At 56.4% G+C, this 18,783-nt stretch overlaps 1 protein-coding gene across 3 annotated transcripts in view; it reads left to right on the plus strand.

Annotated features, from left to right (window-relative positions):
* Positions 1-2,162: 2,162 nt before the first annotated feature.
* Positions 2,163-18,783, plus strand: part of pnkp (polynucleotide kinase 3'-phosphatase) — a 103,810-nt gene continuing 87,189 nt past the window's right edge. The window contains exons 1-4 of one of the 3 annotated variants that reach the window (XM_073029207.1): positions 2,163-2,250; positions 2,926-2,972; positions 3,548-3,904; positions 5,634-5,713. In XM_073029207.1, coding sequence (XP_072885308.1) covers positions 2,169-2,250; positions 2,926-2,972; positions 3,548-3,904; positions 5,634-5,713 — 566 coding nt within the window. In that variant the 5' untranslated portion in view covers positions 2,163-2,168. Of the gene's footprint in view, positions 2,251-2,270; positions 2,651-2,925; positions 2,973-3,547; positions 3,905-5,633; positions 5,714-18,783 lie in introns of those variants that run through there. The other 2 variants (XM_073029205.1, XM_073029206.1) reach the window with 2 other exon arrangements.

Raw genomic sequence — 18,783 nt, forward strand, 5'->3', positions numbered from 1 at the left:
GCAGTCCAAACTCCCCAGTTACTAATGCCAGCCAAGACATTAGACACTAACGTAATATCTAATACTGACTCAGTTCCTGTTGTTGTGTTTATCCTTGTTCCTCTACCATCATTCATACACACCAAATCCCTTTCTTCCATCAAATCTTCAATTACCTTTCCATTTGAATCTGTAATCAGATCCCCCCATATTGTGCTGTGAGCATTGAAATCTGCACACCACACTACTTTATGTCTGTTTTGTCCTTGTATCCTTAGTAGGCTGTCCAAATCCAACCTTTTACATGGATTGTAGTAGTTAATTATAACCATTCCCTCCCCTCTCTCCCATATTTCCACCACTATGCATTCCTGATCGTCTCCTTTTTCCAGTACCCTATATGGTATACCTTGCTTGATTAACATAGCACAACCCCCTCCTCCCCCTAGATTTCTATCTTTCCTTATTATATACCCATATACCACAAAGTCTAAAGCTGGTTTCAACCAAGTTTCCTGAATACACACTACATCCGGTTTTACAACCATTTCCTTAATAAAGTCCTTAAATTCCCGGCCATTGGCCAGTAGACTCCTTGCATTCCATTGCAAAAGAATCACCAAAATGAGTATTAACCAACCTATGACACTTCCTGGCTTGACTGATTAGTGAGGTTCTCCCTCACTTCTTCCCATGTCAGTCCTACTAACCCCAAATGGTTTACTGCTGCTTTGACCACCAGCTGAATTTTGTCACTTTTTGACTTTACCTCAGCCGTACTATTAATCACTCCTGCAATGAATGTTACTAGAGCTTTTTTTTTCCACATAAATCCTGTCATTTGTTCTTTGCTGCATCTCTCGCATCCCTATTGCTCTCTGGTCATTAGGAGCATTATTCTGTTCTCTTGACATTCTTACAGCTTCTGCATAAGTGATCTTTCTTTTCACTCTTATTTCTTGAATTTTATTCTCCCGTCTCATAACCTCACACCCACTATACACCACATTATGAGCTCCTCCCAATTACAGCATTTTGGTTGCACTCCTGTTCCACACTTTCCATATTCATAATCACCCCCACATCTAGCACATCTCCTCTGACTATTACAGTTTTTAGCTATGTGTCCAAACCTTTGACAATTAGAGCACCTCAATGGCTTTGGCACATATACCCTTACTGGGTAACTCATGAAACCCAGGAACACTTTCCTTGGCACTCTTTCTTCTTCAAATTCAATCAATACTGATTCACTTTCCTTTTTCATTCCCTCCTTTATTGTTTTCAGTCTTAGAACCTTAATTACTTTTCCCCCTTTGATATTCCTCTTTAACTCCTCCCTGTTTATACTCATTGGTACACCCGCGATCACTCCTTTACAACCACCATTTCGTGCTCCCACCCTCCCTGTATATTCCACCTTGCATTTTCCTATCTCTTTTAGCTTGAGTGCTTTCTCAAGTTGTTCCGCATTCGCACATCTTACCAATAGATTGCCATCATTAGGGACTTTTGCAAATACTATTTCCCCTATCTTATTTGCCAGAGCTGTTGTTAGCACAAACAGGTTAATTTTCTTCATGTGTCCTTGCGCCTTCTCATTAAACCTAATTATGACAACTGACAACACCTCCTCTCTGAACTTGTTCATCTTCCTCATTTTCAGAACTCTCTCCACTGTCATTTCTTATTCTTTTATTCCCTTTGTCTCGGTTTTCATTCATCCACCCCCTCACTATCTCCTCATTCCCGTTATTGCTCCCTTCACAATAATCCATTTCTCCCCAGATGCCTACCTCTTATCCCAAATCCCTATCCCGCTCCTTCTCCACTCTTTCCCTCAGCCCCTCCTCTCGCCTTGTCTGCCATTACAAGAGCCGGGCAACCCCCTCCCAGCAATTCCCACTCCTTCCCCACTCTCTTTCCCTCAACAAGTTCCAAACCACATTCACGCAAGCACCAACTCCAGCCCCGCCTCATCCGGAACCGCAGCCCACCCAAAACCGCCCAAAGATGGCAGTTGTGCCCTTAAACCGAAGATAAACTGCTCCCTTCTCAACATGGCGTCCCATGTCCTCTCTAAGATGGCGGATTCCTGGGCTCAGCGAACTCCTAAAACAAGAGGCAACCTGGTTTCCTCAACAAGATGGCGGAACTCTTCCTCACCAAGATGGCGCATGGTTGACTCGATGAACAAACGGTGTGACCTTAACAAGATGGCGCGACCCCACCTTACTAAGATGGCGGTGCAACAGACCCGGCGTCTACTCCGTGAGTTCCGGTTGGACATGTGCACCGGATGCCGAGTACCCGCCTGAGGGGAGGAGAGAGCGCGCTCTCGTCCCTTCAGCTCATGCCCTCTGACCCTTCGCTCCCGCCCGTCCGCGACCTGACCTTTCCGTTCGAGCACGCGCCCCCGGCTGACGCTCGGCCCGTCCTCCCGCTCCTACCACCCCGGACATGGAGTGTCTGCTGGTGAGCGAGGCCGGAGCTCACTCTCCCCTTCCCCTACCACCGGGCACGGCGCGCACCCTGGGGCGCGGCCCCGACACCCGCGTCACCGACAGGCACTGCAGCCGCCGGCAAGGTGGGCGGTGGGCGAGGGTTCTGCTGGAAAACGGGTGGAGGGATGAGGGGGTCGAAGGACTTGAGGGTTGGGGAAGGGAAAGAGGTGAGGATGAGTAAAGGGAAGGCTGGGACGGGAGTGTGAGGGGTTGAGGGTTGGAGGGAGGGTGAGTAAGGGGAAGGGTGGGAGGGGAGTGTGAGGATCGGGGTGAGGTGAGTACGGGGTGGGGTGAGGTGAAGAAGGGTGGGAGGAGGTGAGGGTGAGTGGGGAATGGAGAAGGGGTAGGGTGTGAGGGGGTTGGAGATGTCTGGGCACAGAAGGGAGCGAGGTTTGATTTACTTGGGGATTCCCTGTGTGACCTTGCTGTGCTTTTCCCACAGTGCAACTGGTAGCCGATTACAAATCCAAGAGTGTCCGTGTCAAGCAGGTAGGCTTCAGTCATCTCCCACCTCACCCCTACTACCATCAAACCCTTTACCCCATCACCTGCTCCCCTCATACCAAACCCTCTACCCATCACCTGCTCCCCTCCTACCATCAAACCCTTTATCCCCCATCACCTGCTCCCCTCCTACCATCAAACCCTTTATCTCCCCATCACCTGCTCCCCTCCTACCATCCAACCCTTTACCCCATCACCTGCTCCCTTCTTGCCATCTCACACCTACTCCCCACACCTCTTCCCTATCTCCCCCGCACCTAAATGGCCTCTTTCTCTCTCCCCTTAAACACCAACTTCTACACACCACCTCCCTCTCTATACTCCCTACCCTCCCTCCTCTCTTACTCAGTCCCCTCACTGAACTCCTTTCCCTCTCTCACCCCTCTCTCGCTCCACTCCCCTCTTTCCCAACTCGTCAAATTCCCCCATCCGTGACCTGTTTCTCTCTTCTGACCCTTCCCCTTCCACCCTCCCCTCTTTCCTCCAACCTCTCAACCACCCGCTCCCTACTCTCAACCCCCCTCCCCTCTCTCTGACTCCTGCCTCTCTCTGTCCCACAGCTGGGTACAAACCCGACTTCGGTGAATGGCCAGGTGCTTTCCCCTGGGTCAGAGGCTGTGTGGGAGGAGGGGGCCACACTGCACCTGGTGAATGGGCAGTACCCCTACAGCTTCTGCTTCCGTCCCCTGGAGCCCGCAGTCCATCAGCCTCCCTCCCACTCCGACCGGAAGCGAGCCCGGGAGGGAGCCGCCGAGGAACCTGCGGTTCCCAGTAAGCAGGCATGCATGGAGGAGAGCCGACAGGAGGAGGTGGTGAGGGGAGGGGTGGGCAAAGCTCCCGCTTGGCCTCAGGACACCTGGATCGAGGACGAGAGCCTGCTTGTGTTTACCAAGGCGGGAGTGTGTGCAAGATCGAAGGTAAGAGGTCACGGGTCAGATATAGGTACCCTAGAGAGGGTTACCGGCTGGGATCTGATCCAGGGGTTCACGGGGGTTTATATTTAGAATAACAGATCGCCGGAAGTGGGTTACAGGCTGGGATCTGATCCAGGGGTTCACGGGGGGTTTATATTTAGAATAACAGATCCCCGGGAGTCGGTTACAGGCTGGGATCTGATCCCGTGGTTCAGGGGTTTATATATAGAATAACAGATTCCCGGGAGTGGGTTACAGGCTGGGATCTGATCCCGTGGTTCAGGGGTTTATATATAGAATAACAGATTCCCGGGAGTGGGTTACAGGCTGGGATCTGATCCCGTGGTTCAGGGGGTTTATATTTAGAATAACAGATCCCCAGGAGTGGGTTACAGGCTGGGATCTGATCCAGGGGTACACAGGTTTTTTATATGGATTAACACCCTTGGGAGTGGGTTGCAGGCTGGGATCTGATCCCGGGGTTCAGGGGGTTTATATTTAGAATAACAGATCGCCGGGAGTGGGTTACAGGCTGGGATCTGATCCAGGGGTTCAGGGGTTTATATATAGAATAACAGATCCCCAGGAGTGGGTTACAGGCTGGGATCTGATCCAGGGGTTCAGGGGTTTATATATAGAATAACAGATTGCCAGGAGTGGGGTACAGGCTGGGATCTGATCCAGGGATTCAGGCGGTTTATATATAGAATAACAGATCCCCGGGAGTGGGTTACAGGCTGGGATCTGATCCAGGGGTTCAGGGGTTTATATATAGAATAACAGATCGCCGGGAGTGGGTTACAGGCTGGGATCTGATCCAGGGGTTCAGGGGTTTATATATAGAATAACAGATCCCCAGGAGTGGGTTACAGGCTGGGATCTGATCCAGGGGTACACAGGTTTTTTATATGGAATAACACCCTTGGGAGTGGGTTGCAGGCTGGGATCTGATCCCGGGGTTCAGGGGGTTTAAATATAGAATAACAGATCCCCGGGAGTGGGTTACAGGCTGGGATCTGATCCAGGGGTTCAGGGGTTTATATATAGAATAACAGATCCCCAGGTGTGGGTTACAGGCTGGGATCTGATCCAGGGGTTCAGGGGTTTATATATAGAATAACAGATCGCCGGAAGTGGGTTACAGTCTGGGATCTGATCCAGGGGTTCAGGGGTTTATATATAGAATAACTGATCCCCAGGAGTGGGTTACAGGCTGGGATCTGATCCAGGGGTTCAGGGGTTTATATATAGAATAACAGATTGCCGGGAGTGGGGTACAGGCTGGGATCTGATCCAGGGGTTCAGGGGGTTTATATACAGAATAACAGATCCCCAGGAGTGCGTTACAGGCTGGGGTCTGGTCCAGGGGGTTTATATATAGAATAACAGATCCCCGGGAGTGGGTTACAGGTCGGGATCTGATCCAGGGGTCCAGGGGGTTTATATATAGAATAATAGATCCCCGGGAGTGGGTTACAAGCTGGGATCTGATCCAGGGGTTCAGTGGGTTTATATATAGAATAACAGATCCCCGGGACTGGGTTACAGGCTGGGATCTGACCCAGGTGTTCAGGGGCTTTATATATAGAATAACAGATCCCCGGGAGTGGGTTACAGGCTGGGATCTAATGAAGGGGTTTGGGTGGGGAGGGAATTTATACGTAGAATAGATATTAACTATTACACACTGGGGTCTAATGAAAATAATCACATTCCATTTCTGTCTGTCTAGTTTGCAGGGTTTGATATCGATGGGACAATTATAACAACAAAATCAGGAAAAGTTTTTCCCACTGGAGTGGATGACTGGAGGTACACGGCGCTGGGGAGAGGGGACACTGAGGAAGGGGAGAGGTGTCACTAAGGCTCGTGGAGAGGGGTCACTGAGGGACTGGGGAGTGGGGTCACTAAGGGACGTGGAGAGGGGTCACTGAGGGAATGGGGAGATGGGTCACTGAGGGACTGGAGAGAGGGGTCACTGAGGGACGGGGAGAGGAGTCACTGAGGGACTGGGGGAGAGGAGTCACTGAGGGACTGGGGAGATGGGTCACTGAGGGACTGGGGAGAGGGGTCACGTGGGGACGGGGGGAGGGGTCACTGAGGGACTGGGGGAGAGGGGTCATTGAGTGACTGGGGGAGAGGGGTCACTGAGGGACTGGGGAGAGGGGTCAGTGAGGGACAGGGGAGTGGGGTCACTGAGGGACTGGGGAGAGGGGTCAGTGAGGGACTGGGGAGAGGGGTCACAGGGACTGGGGGAGAGGGGTCACTGAGGGACTGGGGGAGAGGGGTCTGAGGGACTGGGGAGATGGGTCACTGAGGGACGGGAGAGGGGTCACTGAGGGAATGGGGAGATGGGTCACTGAGGGACTGGGGAGAGGGGTCACTGAGGGACTGGGGAGAGGGTTCACTTAGGGACGGGGAGAGGAGTCACTGAGGGACTGGGGAGAGGGGTCACTGAGGGACTGGGGAGAAGGGTCACTGAGGGACTGGGGGAGAGGGGTCACTGAGGGACTGGGGAGAGGGGTCACTTAGGGACGGGGAGAGGGGTCACTGAGGGACAGAGGGAGTGAGAGGGATTAATGTCAATGGGGATACAGTCAGTGACACTGAGGGAGAGGTGTCACTGAGGGAGGGAGCTGGATTAATGTCGGTGGGGATACAGTGTGTGACACAGTGTCCTGGGGGAGAGGGGTCAATGAGGGAGGGTGTGAGGGAGCTGTGCTATCGTCAGTGGGGATTCAGTATGTAATGGTGCTGGGGTAGAGAGGTCATTGAGGGACGGTGTGAGGGAGCTGGATTAATGTCAGTGGGGATACAGTCAGTGACACTGGGGGAGAGGGGTCACTCAGGGAGGGAGCTGGATTAATGTCAGTGGGGATACAGTGTGTGACACAGTGTCCTGGGGGACAGGGGTCACTGAGGGAGGGAGCTGGATTAATGTCAGTGGGGATACAGTGTGTGACACAGTGTCCTGGGGGAGAGGGGTCACTGAGGGAGGGAGATGGAATAATGTCAGTGGGGATACAGACTGTGACACTGGGGGACAGGGGTCACTGAAGGACTGGGGAGTGGGGTCACTGAGGGACTGGGGAGATGGGTCACTGAGGGACTGGGGAGAGGGGTCACTTAGGGACGGGGAGAGGAGTCACTGAGGGACTGGGGGAGAGGAGTCACTGAGGGACTGGGAAGAGGGGTCACTTGAGGGAGGGGAGAGTGGTCACTAAGGGACGTGGAGATGGGTCACTGAGGGAATGGGGAGATGGGTCACTGAGGGACTGGAGAGAGGGGTCACTGATGGACGGGGAGAGGAGTCACTGAGGGACTGGGGGAAAGGAGTCAGTGAGGGACTGGGGAGATGGGTCACTGAGGGACTGGGGAGAGGGGTCACTTAGGGACGGGGAGAGGGGTCACTGAGGGACTGGGGGAGAGGGGTCACTGAGTGACTGTGGGAGGGGTCACTTGAGGGAGGGGAGAGGGGTCACTGAGGGACTGGGGAGAGGGGTCACTGAGGGACTGGGGGAGAGGGGTCAGTGAGGGACTGGGGAGAGGGGTCACTGAGGGACGGGGAGAGGAGTCACTGAGGGACTGGGGGAGATGGGTCTGAGGGACTGGGGAGATGGGTCACTGAGGGACTGGGGAGAGGGGTCACTGAGGGACTGGAGAGAGGGGTCACTTAGGGACAGGGAGAGGAGTCACTGAGGGACTGGGGAGAGGGGTCACTGAGGGACTGGGGAGAAGGGTCACTGAGGGACTGGGGGAGAGGGGTCACTGAGGGACTGGGGAGATGGGTCACTGAGGGACTGGGGAGAGGGGTCACTGAGGGACAGAGGGAGTGAGAGGGATTAATGTCAGTGGGGATACAGTCAGTGAGACTGAGGGAGAGGGGTCAATGAGGGAGGGTGTGAGGGAGCTGTGCTATCGTCAGTGGGGATTCAGTATGTAACGGTGCTGGGGTAGAGACGTCATTCAGGGACGGTGTGAGGGAGCTGGATTAATGTCAGTGGGGATACAGTCAGTGACACTGGGGGAGAGGGGTCACTGAGGGAGGGAGCTGGATTAATGTCAGTGGGGATACAGACACTGTCCTGGGGGACGGGTCACTGAAGGACTGGGGAGTGGGGTCACTGAGGGACTGGGGAGAGGGGTCACTTAGGGACGGGGAGAGTGGTCACTGAGGGATAGTGGGAGTGAGAGGGATTAATGTCAGTGGGGATACAGTCAGTGACACTGGGGTCACTGAGGGACTGGGGAGAGGGGTCACTGAGGGAGGGGAGAGGGGTCACTGAGGGAGGGGAGAGGCGTCACTGAGGGACTGGGGAGTGGGGTCACTGAGGGACAGGGGGAGAGAAGTCACTGAGGGACTGGGGAGATGGGTCACTGAGGGACTGGGGAGAGTGGTCACATAGGGACGGGGAGAGGAGTCACTGAGGGACTGGGGAGAGGGGTCACTGAGGGACTGGGGAGTGGGGTCGCTGAGGGACTGGGGGAGCGGGATCACTGAGGGACTGGGGAGAGGGGTCAGTGAGGGACAGGGGGAGGAAGCTGGAATAATGTCAGTGGGGATACAGTCAGTGACACAGTGTCCTGGGGGAGAGGGGTCACTGAGGGACGGGGAGAGGGGTCACTGAGGCACTGCGGGAGAGGAGTCACTGAGGGACTAGGAGAGAGGGGTCACTGCGGGACGGGGAGAGGAGTCACTGAGGGACTGGGGAGAGGGCTCACAGAGGGATGGGGGGAGAGGAGTCACTGAGGGACGGGGGAGAGGAGTCACTGAGGGACAGGGGGAGGAAGCTGGATTAATGTCAGTGGGGATACAGACAGTGACACTGGGGGAGAGGGGTCACTGAGGGACAGGGCGTGGAAGCTGGAATAATGTCAGTAGGGATACAGTCAGTGACACAGTGTCTTGGGGGAGAGGGGTCACTGAGGGACTGGGGAGAAGGGTCACTGAGGGACTGAGGAGACGGGTCACTGAGGGACTGGGGAGAGGAGTCACTGAGGGACGGGGGAGAGGGGTCACTGAGGGACTGGGGAGATGGGTCACTGAGGGACTGGGGAGAAGGGTCACTGAGGGACTGGGGGAGAGGGGTCACTGAGGGACTGGGGAGAGGGGTCACTGTGGGACGGGGGGAGAGGAGTCACTGTGGGACAGGGGGAGGAAGCTGGAATAATGTCAGTGGTGATACAGTCAGTGACACAGTGTCCTGGGGGAGAAGGGTCACTGAGGGACTGGGGAGAGGAGTCACTGAGGGACGGGGAGAGGGGTCACTGAGGGACTGGGGAGATGGATCACTGTGGGACGGGGTGGAGAGGAGTCACTGAGGGACGGGGGGAGAGGAGTCACTGAGGGACAGGGGGAGGAAGATGGATTAATGTCAGTGGCGATACAGACAGTGACACAGTGTCCTGGGGGAGAGGGGTCACTGAGGGACTGGGGAAAAGGGTCACTGAGGGACTGGGGGAGAAGAGTCACTGAGGGACAGGGGGAGGAAGATGGATTAATGTCAGTGGGGATACAGTCAGTGACACAGTGTCCTGGGGGAGAGGGGTCACTGAGGGAGGGAGCTGGATTAATGTCAGTAGCGATACAGTCAGTGACTCAGTGTCCTGGGTGAGTGGGGTTACTGAGGGACGGTGTGAGGGAGCTGGGTTAATGTCAAAGGGGATACAGTCATTGACATGGTACTGGGGGACAGTGGTCAGTGAGGGATGGGGAGAGGAGTCACTGAGGGACTAGGGGAGAGTGGTCACTGCGGGACGGGGAGAGGAGTCACTGAGGGACTGGGGAGAGGGTTCACTGCGGGACGGGGAGAGGAGTCACTGAGGGACTGGGGAGAAAGCTGGATTAATGTCAGTGGGGATACAGTCAGTGACACAGTGTCCTGGGGGAGAGGGGTCACTGAGGGAGGGAGCTGGATTAATGTCTGTGGGGATACAGCCAGTGACTCAGTGTCCTGGGGGAGAGGGGTCACTGAGAGAGGGAGCTGGATTAATGTCAGTAGCGATACAGTCAGTGACATTGGGGGAGATGGGTCACTGAAGGAGGGAGCTGGATTAATGTCAGTGACACTGGGGGAGAGGGGTCACTGAGGGACGGAGCTGGATTAATCTCAGTGGGGATACAGTCAGTGACACTGGGGGAGAGGGGTCACTGAGGGAGGGAGCTGGATTAATGTCTGTGGGGATACAGTCAGTGACTCAGTGTCCTGGGGGAGAGGGATCACCGAGGGACGGAGCTGGATTAATGTCTGTGACCCTGGGGGAGCGGGGACACTGAGGGATGGAGCTGGATTAATGTCAGTGGGGATACAGTCAGTGACACTGGGGGAGAGGGGTCACTGAGGGAGGAAGCTGGAATAATGTCTGTGGGGATACAGTCAGTGACTCACTGTCTTGGGGGAGAGGGGTCACTGAGGGAGGGAGCTGGATTAACGTCATTAGCGATACAGTCACTGACACAGTGTCCTGGGGGAGAGGGGTCACTGAGGGACTGGGGAGAGGGGTCACTGAGGGACTGGGGGAGCGGGATCACTGAGAGACTTGGGAGAGGGGTCAGTGAGGGACGGGGAGGAAGCTGGAATAATGTCAGTGGGGATACAGTCAGTGACACAGTGTCCTGGGGGAGAGGGGTCTCTGAGGGACGGGGAGAGGGGTCACTGAGGCTCTTCGGGAGAGGAGTCACTGAGGGACTAGGGGAGAGGGGTCACTGCGGGACGGGGAGAGGAGTCACTGAGGGACAGGGGGAGGAAGCTGGATTAATGTCAGTGGGGATACAGACAGTGACACTGGGGGAGAGGGGTCACTGAGGGACAGGGGGAGGAAGATGGATTAATGTCAGTGGCGATACAGACAGTGACACAGTGTCCTGGGGGAGAGGGGTCACTGAGGGACTGGGGAAAAGGGTCACTGAGGGACTGGGGAAAAGGGTCACTGAGGGACTGGGGGAGAAGAGTCACTGAGGGACAGGGGGAGGAAGATGGATTAATGTCAGTGGGGATACAGTCAGTGACACAGTGTCCTGGGGGAGAGGGGTCACTGAGGGAGGGAGCTGGATTAATGTCAGTAGCGATACAGTCAGTGACTCAGTGTCCTGGGTGAGTGGGGTTACTGAGGGACGGTGTGAGGGAGCTGGGTTAATGTCAAAGGGGATACAGTCATTGACATGGTACTGGGGGACAGTGGTCAGTGAGGGATGGGGAGAGGAGTCACTGAGGGTCTAGGGGAGAGTGGTCACTGCGGGACGGGGAGAGGAGTCACTGAGGGACTGGGGAGAGGGTTCACTGAGGGACGGGGAGAGGAGTCACTGAAGGACTGGGGAGGAAGCTGGATTAATGTCAGTGGGGATACAGTCAGTGACACAGTGTCCTGGGGGAGAGGGGTCACTGAGGGAGGGAGCTGGATTAATGTCTGTGGGGATACAGCCAGTGACTCAGTGTCCTGGGGGAGAGGGGTCACTGAGAGAGGGAGCTGGATTAATGTCAGTAGCGATACAGTCAGTGACATTGGGGGAGATGGGTCACTGAAGGAGGGAGCTGGATTAATGTCAGTGACACTGGGGGAGAGGGGTCACTGAGGGACGGAGCTGGATTAATCTCAGTGGGGATACAGTCAGTGACACTGGGGGAGAGGGGTCACTGAGGGAGGGAGCTGGATTAATGTCTGTGGGGATACAGTCAGTGACTCAGTGTCCTGGGGGAGAGGGATCACCGAGGGACGGAGCTGGATTAATGTCTGTGACCCTGGGGGAGCGGGGACACTGAGGGATGGAGCTGGATTAATGTCAGTGGGGATACAGTCAGTGACACTGGGGGAGAGGGGTCACTGAGGGAGGGAGCTGGAATAATGTCTGTGGGGATACAGTCAGTGACTCAGTGTCTTGGGGAAGAGGGGTCACTGAGTGAGGGAGCTGGATTAACGTCATTAGCGATACAGTCACTGACACAGTGTCCTGGGGGAGAGGGGTCACTGAGGGACTGGGCAGAGGGGTCACTGAGGGACTGGGGGAGCGGGATCACTAAGGGACTGGGGAGAGGGGTCACTGCGGGACGGGGAGGAAGCTGGATTAATGTCAGTGGGGATACAGTCAGTGACATTGGGGGAGATGGGTCACTGAAGGAGGGAGCTGGATTAACGTCAGTGACACTGGGGGAGAGGGGTCACTGAGGGACGGAGCTGGATTAATCTCAGTGGGGATACAGTCAGTGACACTGGGGGAGAGGGGTCACTGAGGAAGGGAGCTGGATTAATGTCAGTAGCGATACAGTCAGTGACTCAGTGTCCTGGGGGAGAGGGGTCACCGAGGGATGGAGCTGGATTAATGTCTGTGACCCTGGGGGAGCGGGGTCACTGAGGGATGGAGCTGGATTAATGTCAGTGGGGATACAGTCAGTGACACTGGGAGAGAGGGGTCACTGAGGGAGGGAGCTGGAATAATGTCTGTGGGGATACAGTCAGTGACTCAGTGTCTTGGGGGAGAGGGGTCACTGAGGGACTGGGGAGAGGGGTCACTTAGGGACGGGGAGAGTGGTCACTGAGGGATAGTGGGAGTGAGAGGGATTAATGTCAGTGGGGATACAGTCAGTGACACTGGGGTCACTGAGGGACTGGGGAGAGGGGTCACTGAGGGAGGGGAGAGGGGTCACTGAGGGAGGGGAGAGGCGTCACTGAGGGACTGGGGAGTGGGGTCACTGAGGGACAGGGGGAGAGAAGTCACTGAGGGACTGGGGAGATGGGTCACTGAGGGACTGGGGAGAGTGGTCACATAGGGACGGGGAGAGGAGTCACTGAGGGACTGGGGAGAGGGGTCACTGAGGGACTGGGGAGTGGGGTCGCTGAGGGACTGGGGGAGCGGGATCACTGAGGGACTGGGGAGAGGGGTCAGTGAGGGACAGGGGGAGGAAGCTGGAATAATGTCAGTGGGGATACAGTCAGTGACACAGTGTCCTGGGGGAGAGGGGTCACTGAGGGACGGGGAGAGGGGTCACTGAGGCACTGCGGGAGAGGAGTCACTGAGGGACTAGGAGAGAGGGGTCACTGCGGGACGGGGAGAGGAGTCACTGAGGGACTGGGGAGAGGGCTCACAGAGGGATGGGGGGAGAGGAGTCACTGAGGGACGGGGGAGAGGAGTCACTGAGGGACAGGGGGAGGAAGCTGGATTAATGTCAGTGGGGATACAGACAGTGACACTGGGGGAGAGGGGTCACTGAGGGACAGGGCGTGGAAGCTGGAATAATGTCAGTAGGGATACAGTCAGTGACACAGTGTCTTGGGGGAGAGGGGTCACTGAGGGACTGGGGAGAAGGGTCACTGAGGGACTGAGGAGACGGGTCACTGAGGGACTGGGGAGAGGAGTCACTGAGGGACGGGGGAGAGGGGTCACTGAGGGACTGGGGAGATGGGTCACTGAGGGACTGGGGAGAAGGGTCACTGAGGGACTGGGGGAGAGGGGTCACTGAGGGACTGGGGAGAGGGGTCACTGTGGGACGGGGGGAGAGGAGTCACTGTGGGACAGGGGGAGGAAGCTGGAATAATGTCAGTGGTGATACAGTCAGTGACACAGTGTCCTGGGGGAGAAGGGTCACTGAGGGACTGGGGAGAGGAGTCACTGAGGGACGGGGAGAGGGGTCACTGAGGGACTGGGGAGATGGATCACTGTGGGACGGGGTGGAGAGGAGTCACTGAGGGACGGGGGGAGAGGAGTCACTGAGGGACAGGGGGAGGAAGATGGATTAATGTCAGTGGCGATACAGACAGTGACACAGTGTCCTGGGGGAGAGGGGTCACTGAGGGACTGGGGAAAAGGGTCACTGAGGGACTGGGGGAGAAGAGTCACTGAGGGACAGGGGGAGGAAGATGGATTAATGTCAGTGGGGATACAGTCAGTGACACAGTGTCCTGGGGGAGAGGGGTCACTGAGGGAGGGAGCTGGATTAATGTCAGTAGCGATACAGTCAGTGACTCAGTGTCCTGGGTGAGTGGGGTTACTGAGGGACGGTGTGAGGGAGCTGGGTTAATGTCAAAGGGGATACAGTCATTGACATGGTACTGGGGGACAGTGGTCAGTGAGGGATGGGGAGAGGAGTCACTGAGGGACTAGGGGAGAGTGGTCACTGCGGGACGGGGAGAGGAGTCACTGAGGGACTGGGGAGAGGGTTCACTGCGGGACGGGGAGAGGAGTCACTGAGGGACTGGGGAGAAAGCTGGATTAATGTCAGTGGGGATACAGTCAGTGACACAGTGTCCTGGGGGAGAGGGGTCACTGAGGGAGGGAGCTGGATTAATGTCTGTGGGGATACAGCCAGTGACTCAGTGTCCTGGGGGAGAGGGGTCACTGAGAGAGGGAGCTGGATTAATGTCAGTAGCGATACAGTCAGTGACATTGGGGGAGATGGGTCACTGAAGGAGGGAGCTGGATTAATGTCAGTGACACTGGGGGAGAGGGGTCACTGAGGGACGGAGCTGGATTAATCTCAGTGGGGATACAGTCAGTGACACTGGGGGAGAGGGGTCACTGAGGGAGGGAGCTGGATTAATGTCTGTGGGGATACAGTCAGTGACTCAGTGTCCTGGGGGAGAGGGATCACCGAGGGACGGAGCTGGATTAATGTCTGTGACCCTGGGGGAGCGGGGACACTGAGGGATGGAGCTGGATTAATGTCAGTGGGGATACAGTCAGTGACACTGGGGGAGAGGGGTCACTGAGGGAGGAAGCTGGAATAATGTCTGTGGGGATACAGTCAGTGACTCACTGTCTTGGGGGAGAGGGGTCACTGAGGGAGGGAGCTGGATTAACGTCATTAGCGATACAGTCACTGACACAGTGTCCTGGGGGAGAGGGGTCACTGAGGGACTGGGGAGAGGGGTCACTGAGGGACTGGGGGAGCGGGATCACTGAGAGACTTGGGAGAGGGGTCAGTGAGGGACGGGGAGGAAGCTGGAATAATGTCAGTGGGGATACAGTCAGTGACACAGTGTCCTGGGGGAGAGGGGTCTCTGAGGGACGGGGAGAGGGGTCACTGAGGCTCTTCGGGAGAGGAGTCACTGAGGGACTAGGGGAGAGGGGTCACTGCGGGACGGGGAGAGGAGTCACTGAGGGACAGGGGGAGGAAGCTGGATTAATGTCAGTGGGGATACAGACAGTGACACTGGGGGAGAGGGGTCACTGAGGGACAGGGGGAGGAAGATGGATTAATGTCAGTGGCGATACAGACAGTGACACAGTGTCCTGGGGGAGAGGGGTCACTGAGGGACTGGGGAAAAGGGTCACTGAGGGACTGGGGAAAAGGGTCACTGAGGGACTGGGGGAGAAGAGTCACTGAGGGACAGGGGGAGGAAGATGGATTAATGTCAGTGGGGATACAGTCAGTGACACAGTGTCCTGGGGGAGAGGGGTCACTGAGGGAGGGAGCTGGATTAATGTCAGTAGCGATACAGTCAGTGACTCAGTGTCCTGGGTGAGTGGGGTTACTGAGGGACGGTGTGAGGGAGCTGGGTTAATGTCAAAGGGGATACAGTCATTGACATGGTACTGGGGGACAGTGGTCAGTGAGGGATGGGGAGAGGAGTCACTGAGGGTCTAGGGGAGAGTGGTCACTGCGGGACGGGGAGAGGAGTCACTGAGGGACTGGGGAGAGGGTTCACTGAGGGACGGGGAGAGGAGTCACTGAAGGACTGGGGAGGAAGCTGGATTAATGTCAGTGGGGATACAGTCAGTGACACAGTGTCCTGGGGGAGAGGGGTCACTGAGGGAGGGAGCTGGATTAATGTCTGTGGGGATACAGCCAGTGACTCAGTGTCCTGGGGGAGAGGGGTCACTGAGAGAGGGAGCTGGATTAATGTCAGTAGCGATACAGTCAGTGACATTGGGGGAGATGGGTCACTGAAGGAGGGAGCTGGATTAATGTCAGTGACACTGGGGGAGAGGGGTCACTGAGGGACGGAGCTGGATTAATCTCAGTGGGGATACAGTCAGTGACACTGGGGGAGAGGGGTCACTGAGGGAGGGAGCTGGATTAATGTCTGTGGGGATACAGTCAGTGACTCAGTGTCCTGGGGGAGAGGGATCACCGAGGGACGGAGCTGGATTAATGTCTGTGACCCTGGGGGAGCGGGGACACTGAGGGATGGAGCTGGATTAATGTCAGTGGGGATACAGTCAGTGACACTGGGGGAGAGGGGTCACTGAGGGAGGGAGCTGGAATAATGTCTGTGGGGATACAGTCAGTGACTCAGTGTCTTGGGGAAGAGGGGTCACTGAGTGAGGGAGCTGGATTAACGTCATTAGCGATACAGTCACTGACACAGTGTCCTGGGGGAGAGGGGTCACTGAGGGACTGGGCAGAGGGGTCACTGAGGGACTGGGGGAGCGGGATCACTAAGGGACTGGGGAGAGGGGTCACTGCGGGACGGGGAGGAAGCTGGATTAATGTCAGTGGGGATACAGTCAGTGACATTGGGGGAGATGGGTCACTGAAGGAGGGAGCTGGATTAACGTCAGTGACACTGGGGGAGAGGGGTCACTGAGGGACGGAGCTGGATTAATCTCAGTGGGGATACAGTCAGTGACACTGGGGGAGAGGGGTCACTGAGGAAGGGAGCTGGATTAATGTCAGTAGCGATACAGTCAGTGACTCAGTGTCCTGGGGGAGAGGGGTCACCGAGGGATGGAGCTGGATTAATGTCTGTGACCCTGGGGGAGCGGGGTCACTGAGGGATGGAGCTGGATTAATGTCAGTGGGGATACAGTCAGTGACACTGGGAGAGAGGGGTCACTGAGGGAGGGAGCTGGAATAATGTCTGTGGGGATACAGTCAGTGACTCAGTGTCTTGGGGGAGAGGGGTCACTGAGTGAGGGAGCTGGATTAACGTCATTAGCGATACAGTCACTGACACACTGTCCTGGGGGAGAGGGGTCACTGAGGGACTGGGGAGAGGGGTCACTGAGGGACTGGGGGAGCGGGATCACTGAGGGACTGGGGAGAGGGGTCAGTGAGGGACGGGGAGGAAGCTGGAATAATGTCAGTGGGGATACAGTCAGTGACACAGTGTCCTGGGGGAGAGGGGTCACTGCGGGACGGGGAGAGGAGTCACTGAGGGACAGGGGGAGGAAGCTGGATTAATGTCAGTGGGGATACAGACAGTGACACTGGGGGAGAGGGGTCACTGTGGGACAGGGGGAGGAAGCTGGAATAATGTCAGTGGGGATACAGTCAGTGACACAGTGTCCTGGAGGAGAGGGGTCACTGAGGGACTGGGGGAGAGGGTTCACTGAGGGACGGGGGGAGAGGGGTCACTGTGGGACGGGGGGAGAGGAGTCACTGATGGACAGGGGGAGGAAGCTGGAATAATGTCAGTGGTGATACAGTCAGTGACACAGTGTCTTGGGGGAGAGGGGTCACTGAGGGACTGGGGAGAAGGGTCACTGAGGGACGGGAGAAGGGTCACTGAGGGACTGGGGGTAGGAGTCACTGAGGGACGGGGGAGAGGGGTCACTGAGGGACTGGGGAGAGGGGTCACTGTGGGATGGGGGGGAGAGGAGTCACTGAGGGACGGGGGAGGAAGCTGGATTAATGTCAGTGGGGATACAGAGAGTGACACAGTGTCCTGGGGGAGAGGGGTCACTGAGGGACTGGGGAAAAGGGTCACTGAGGGACTGGGGGAGAGGAGTCACTGAGGGACAGGGGGAGGAAGATAGATTAATGTCAGTGTGGATACAGTCAGTGACACAGGACACTGGGGGAGAGGGGTCACTGAGGGAGGGAGCTGGATTCATGTCAGTGACACTGGGGGAGAGCGATCACTGAGGGACGGAGCTGGATTAATGTCAGTGGGGATACAGTCAGTGACACTGGGTGAGTGGGTTCACTGAGGGAGGGAGCTGGATTAATGTCAGTAGCGATACAGTCAGTGACTCAGTGTCCTGGGTGAGTGGGGTCACTGAGGGACGGTGTGAGGGAGCTGGGTTAATGTCAAAGGGGATACAGTCATTGACATGGTACTGGGGGACAGTGGTCAGTGAGGGATGGGGAGAGGGGTCACTGAGGGACTGAGGGAGAGGGATCACTGAGGGACTGGGGAGAGGGGTCAGTGAGGGACGGGGAGGAAGCTGGAATAATGTCAGTGGGGATACAGTCAGTGACACAGTGTCCTGGGGGAGAGGCGTCACTGAGGGACCGGGAGAGGAGTCACTGAGGGACTGAGGGAGAGGGATCACTGAGGGACTGGGGAGAGGGGTCAGTTAGGGACAGGGGGAGGAAGCTGGAATAATGTCAGTGGGAATACAGTCAGTGACACAGGACACTGGGGGAGAGGGGTCACTGAGGGAGGGAGCTGGAATCATGTCTCTGTGGATACAGTCAGTGACATTGGGGGAGATGGGTCACTGAAGGAGGGAGCTGGATTAATGTCAGTGACACTGGGGGAGAGGGGTCACTAAGGGACGGAGCTGGATTAATCTCAGTGGGGATACAGTCAGTGACACTGGGGGAGAGGGGTCACTGAGGGAGGGAGCTGGATTAATGTCTGTGGGGATACAGTCAGTGACTCAGTGTCCTGGGGGAGAGGGGTCACTGAGGGAGAGGGATCACTGAGGGACTGGGGAGAGGGGTCAGTTAGGGACAGGGGGAGGAAGCTGGAATAATGTCAGTGGGAATACAGTCAGTGACACAGGACACTGGGGGAGAGGGGTCACTGAGGGTGGGAGCTGGAATCATGTCACTGTGGATACAGTCAGTGACATTGGGGGAGATGGGTCACTGAAGGAGGGAGCTGGATTAATGTCAGTGACACTGGGGGAGAGGGGTCACTAAGGGACGGAGCTGGATTAATCTCAGTGGGGATACAGTCAGTGACACTGGGGGAGAGGGGTCACTGAGGGAGGGAGC

This window comes from Hemitrygon akajei, chromosome 25 (genome assembly GCF_048418815.1).
Source record: "Hemitrygon akajei chromosome 25, sHemAka1.3, whole genome shotgun sequence".
In the NCBI taxonomy this organism is placed as follows: Eukaryota; Metazoa; Chordata; class Chondrichthyes; order Myliobatiformes; family Dasyatidae; genus Hemitrygon; species Hemitrygon akajei.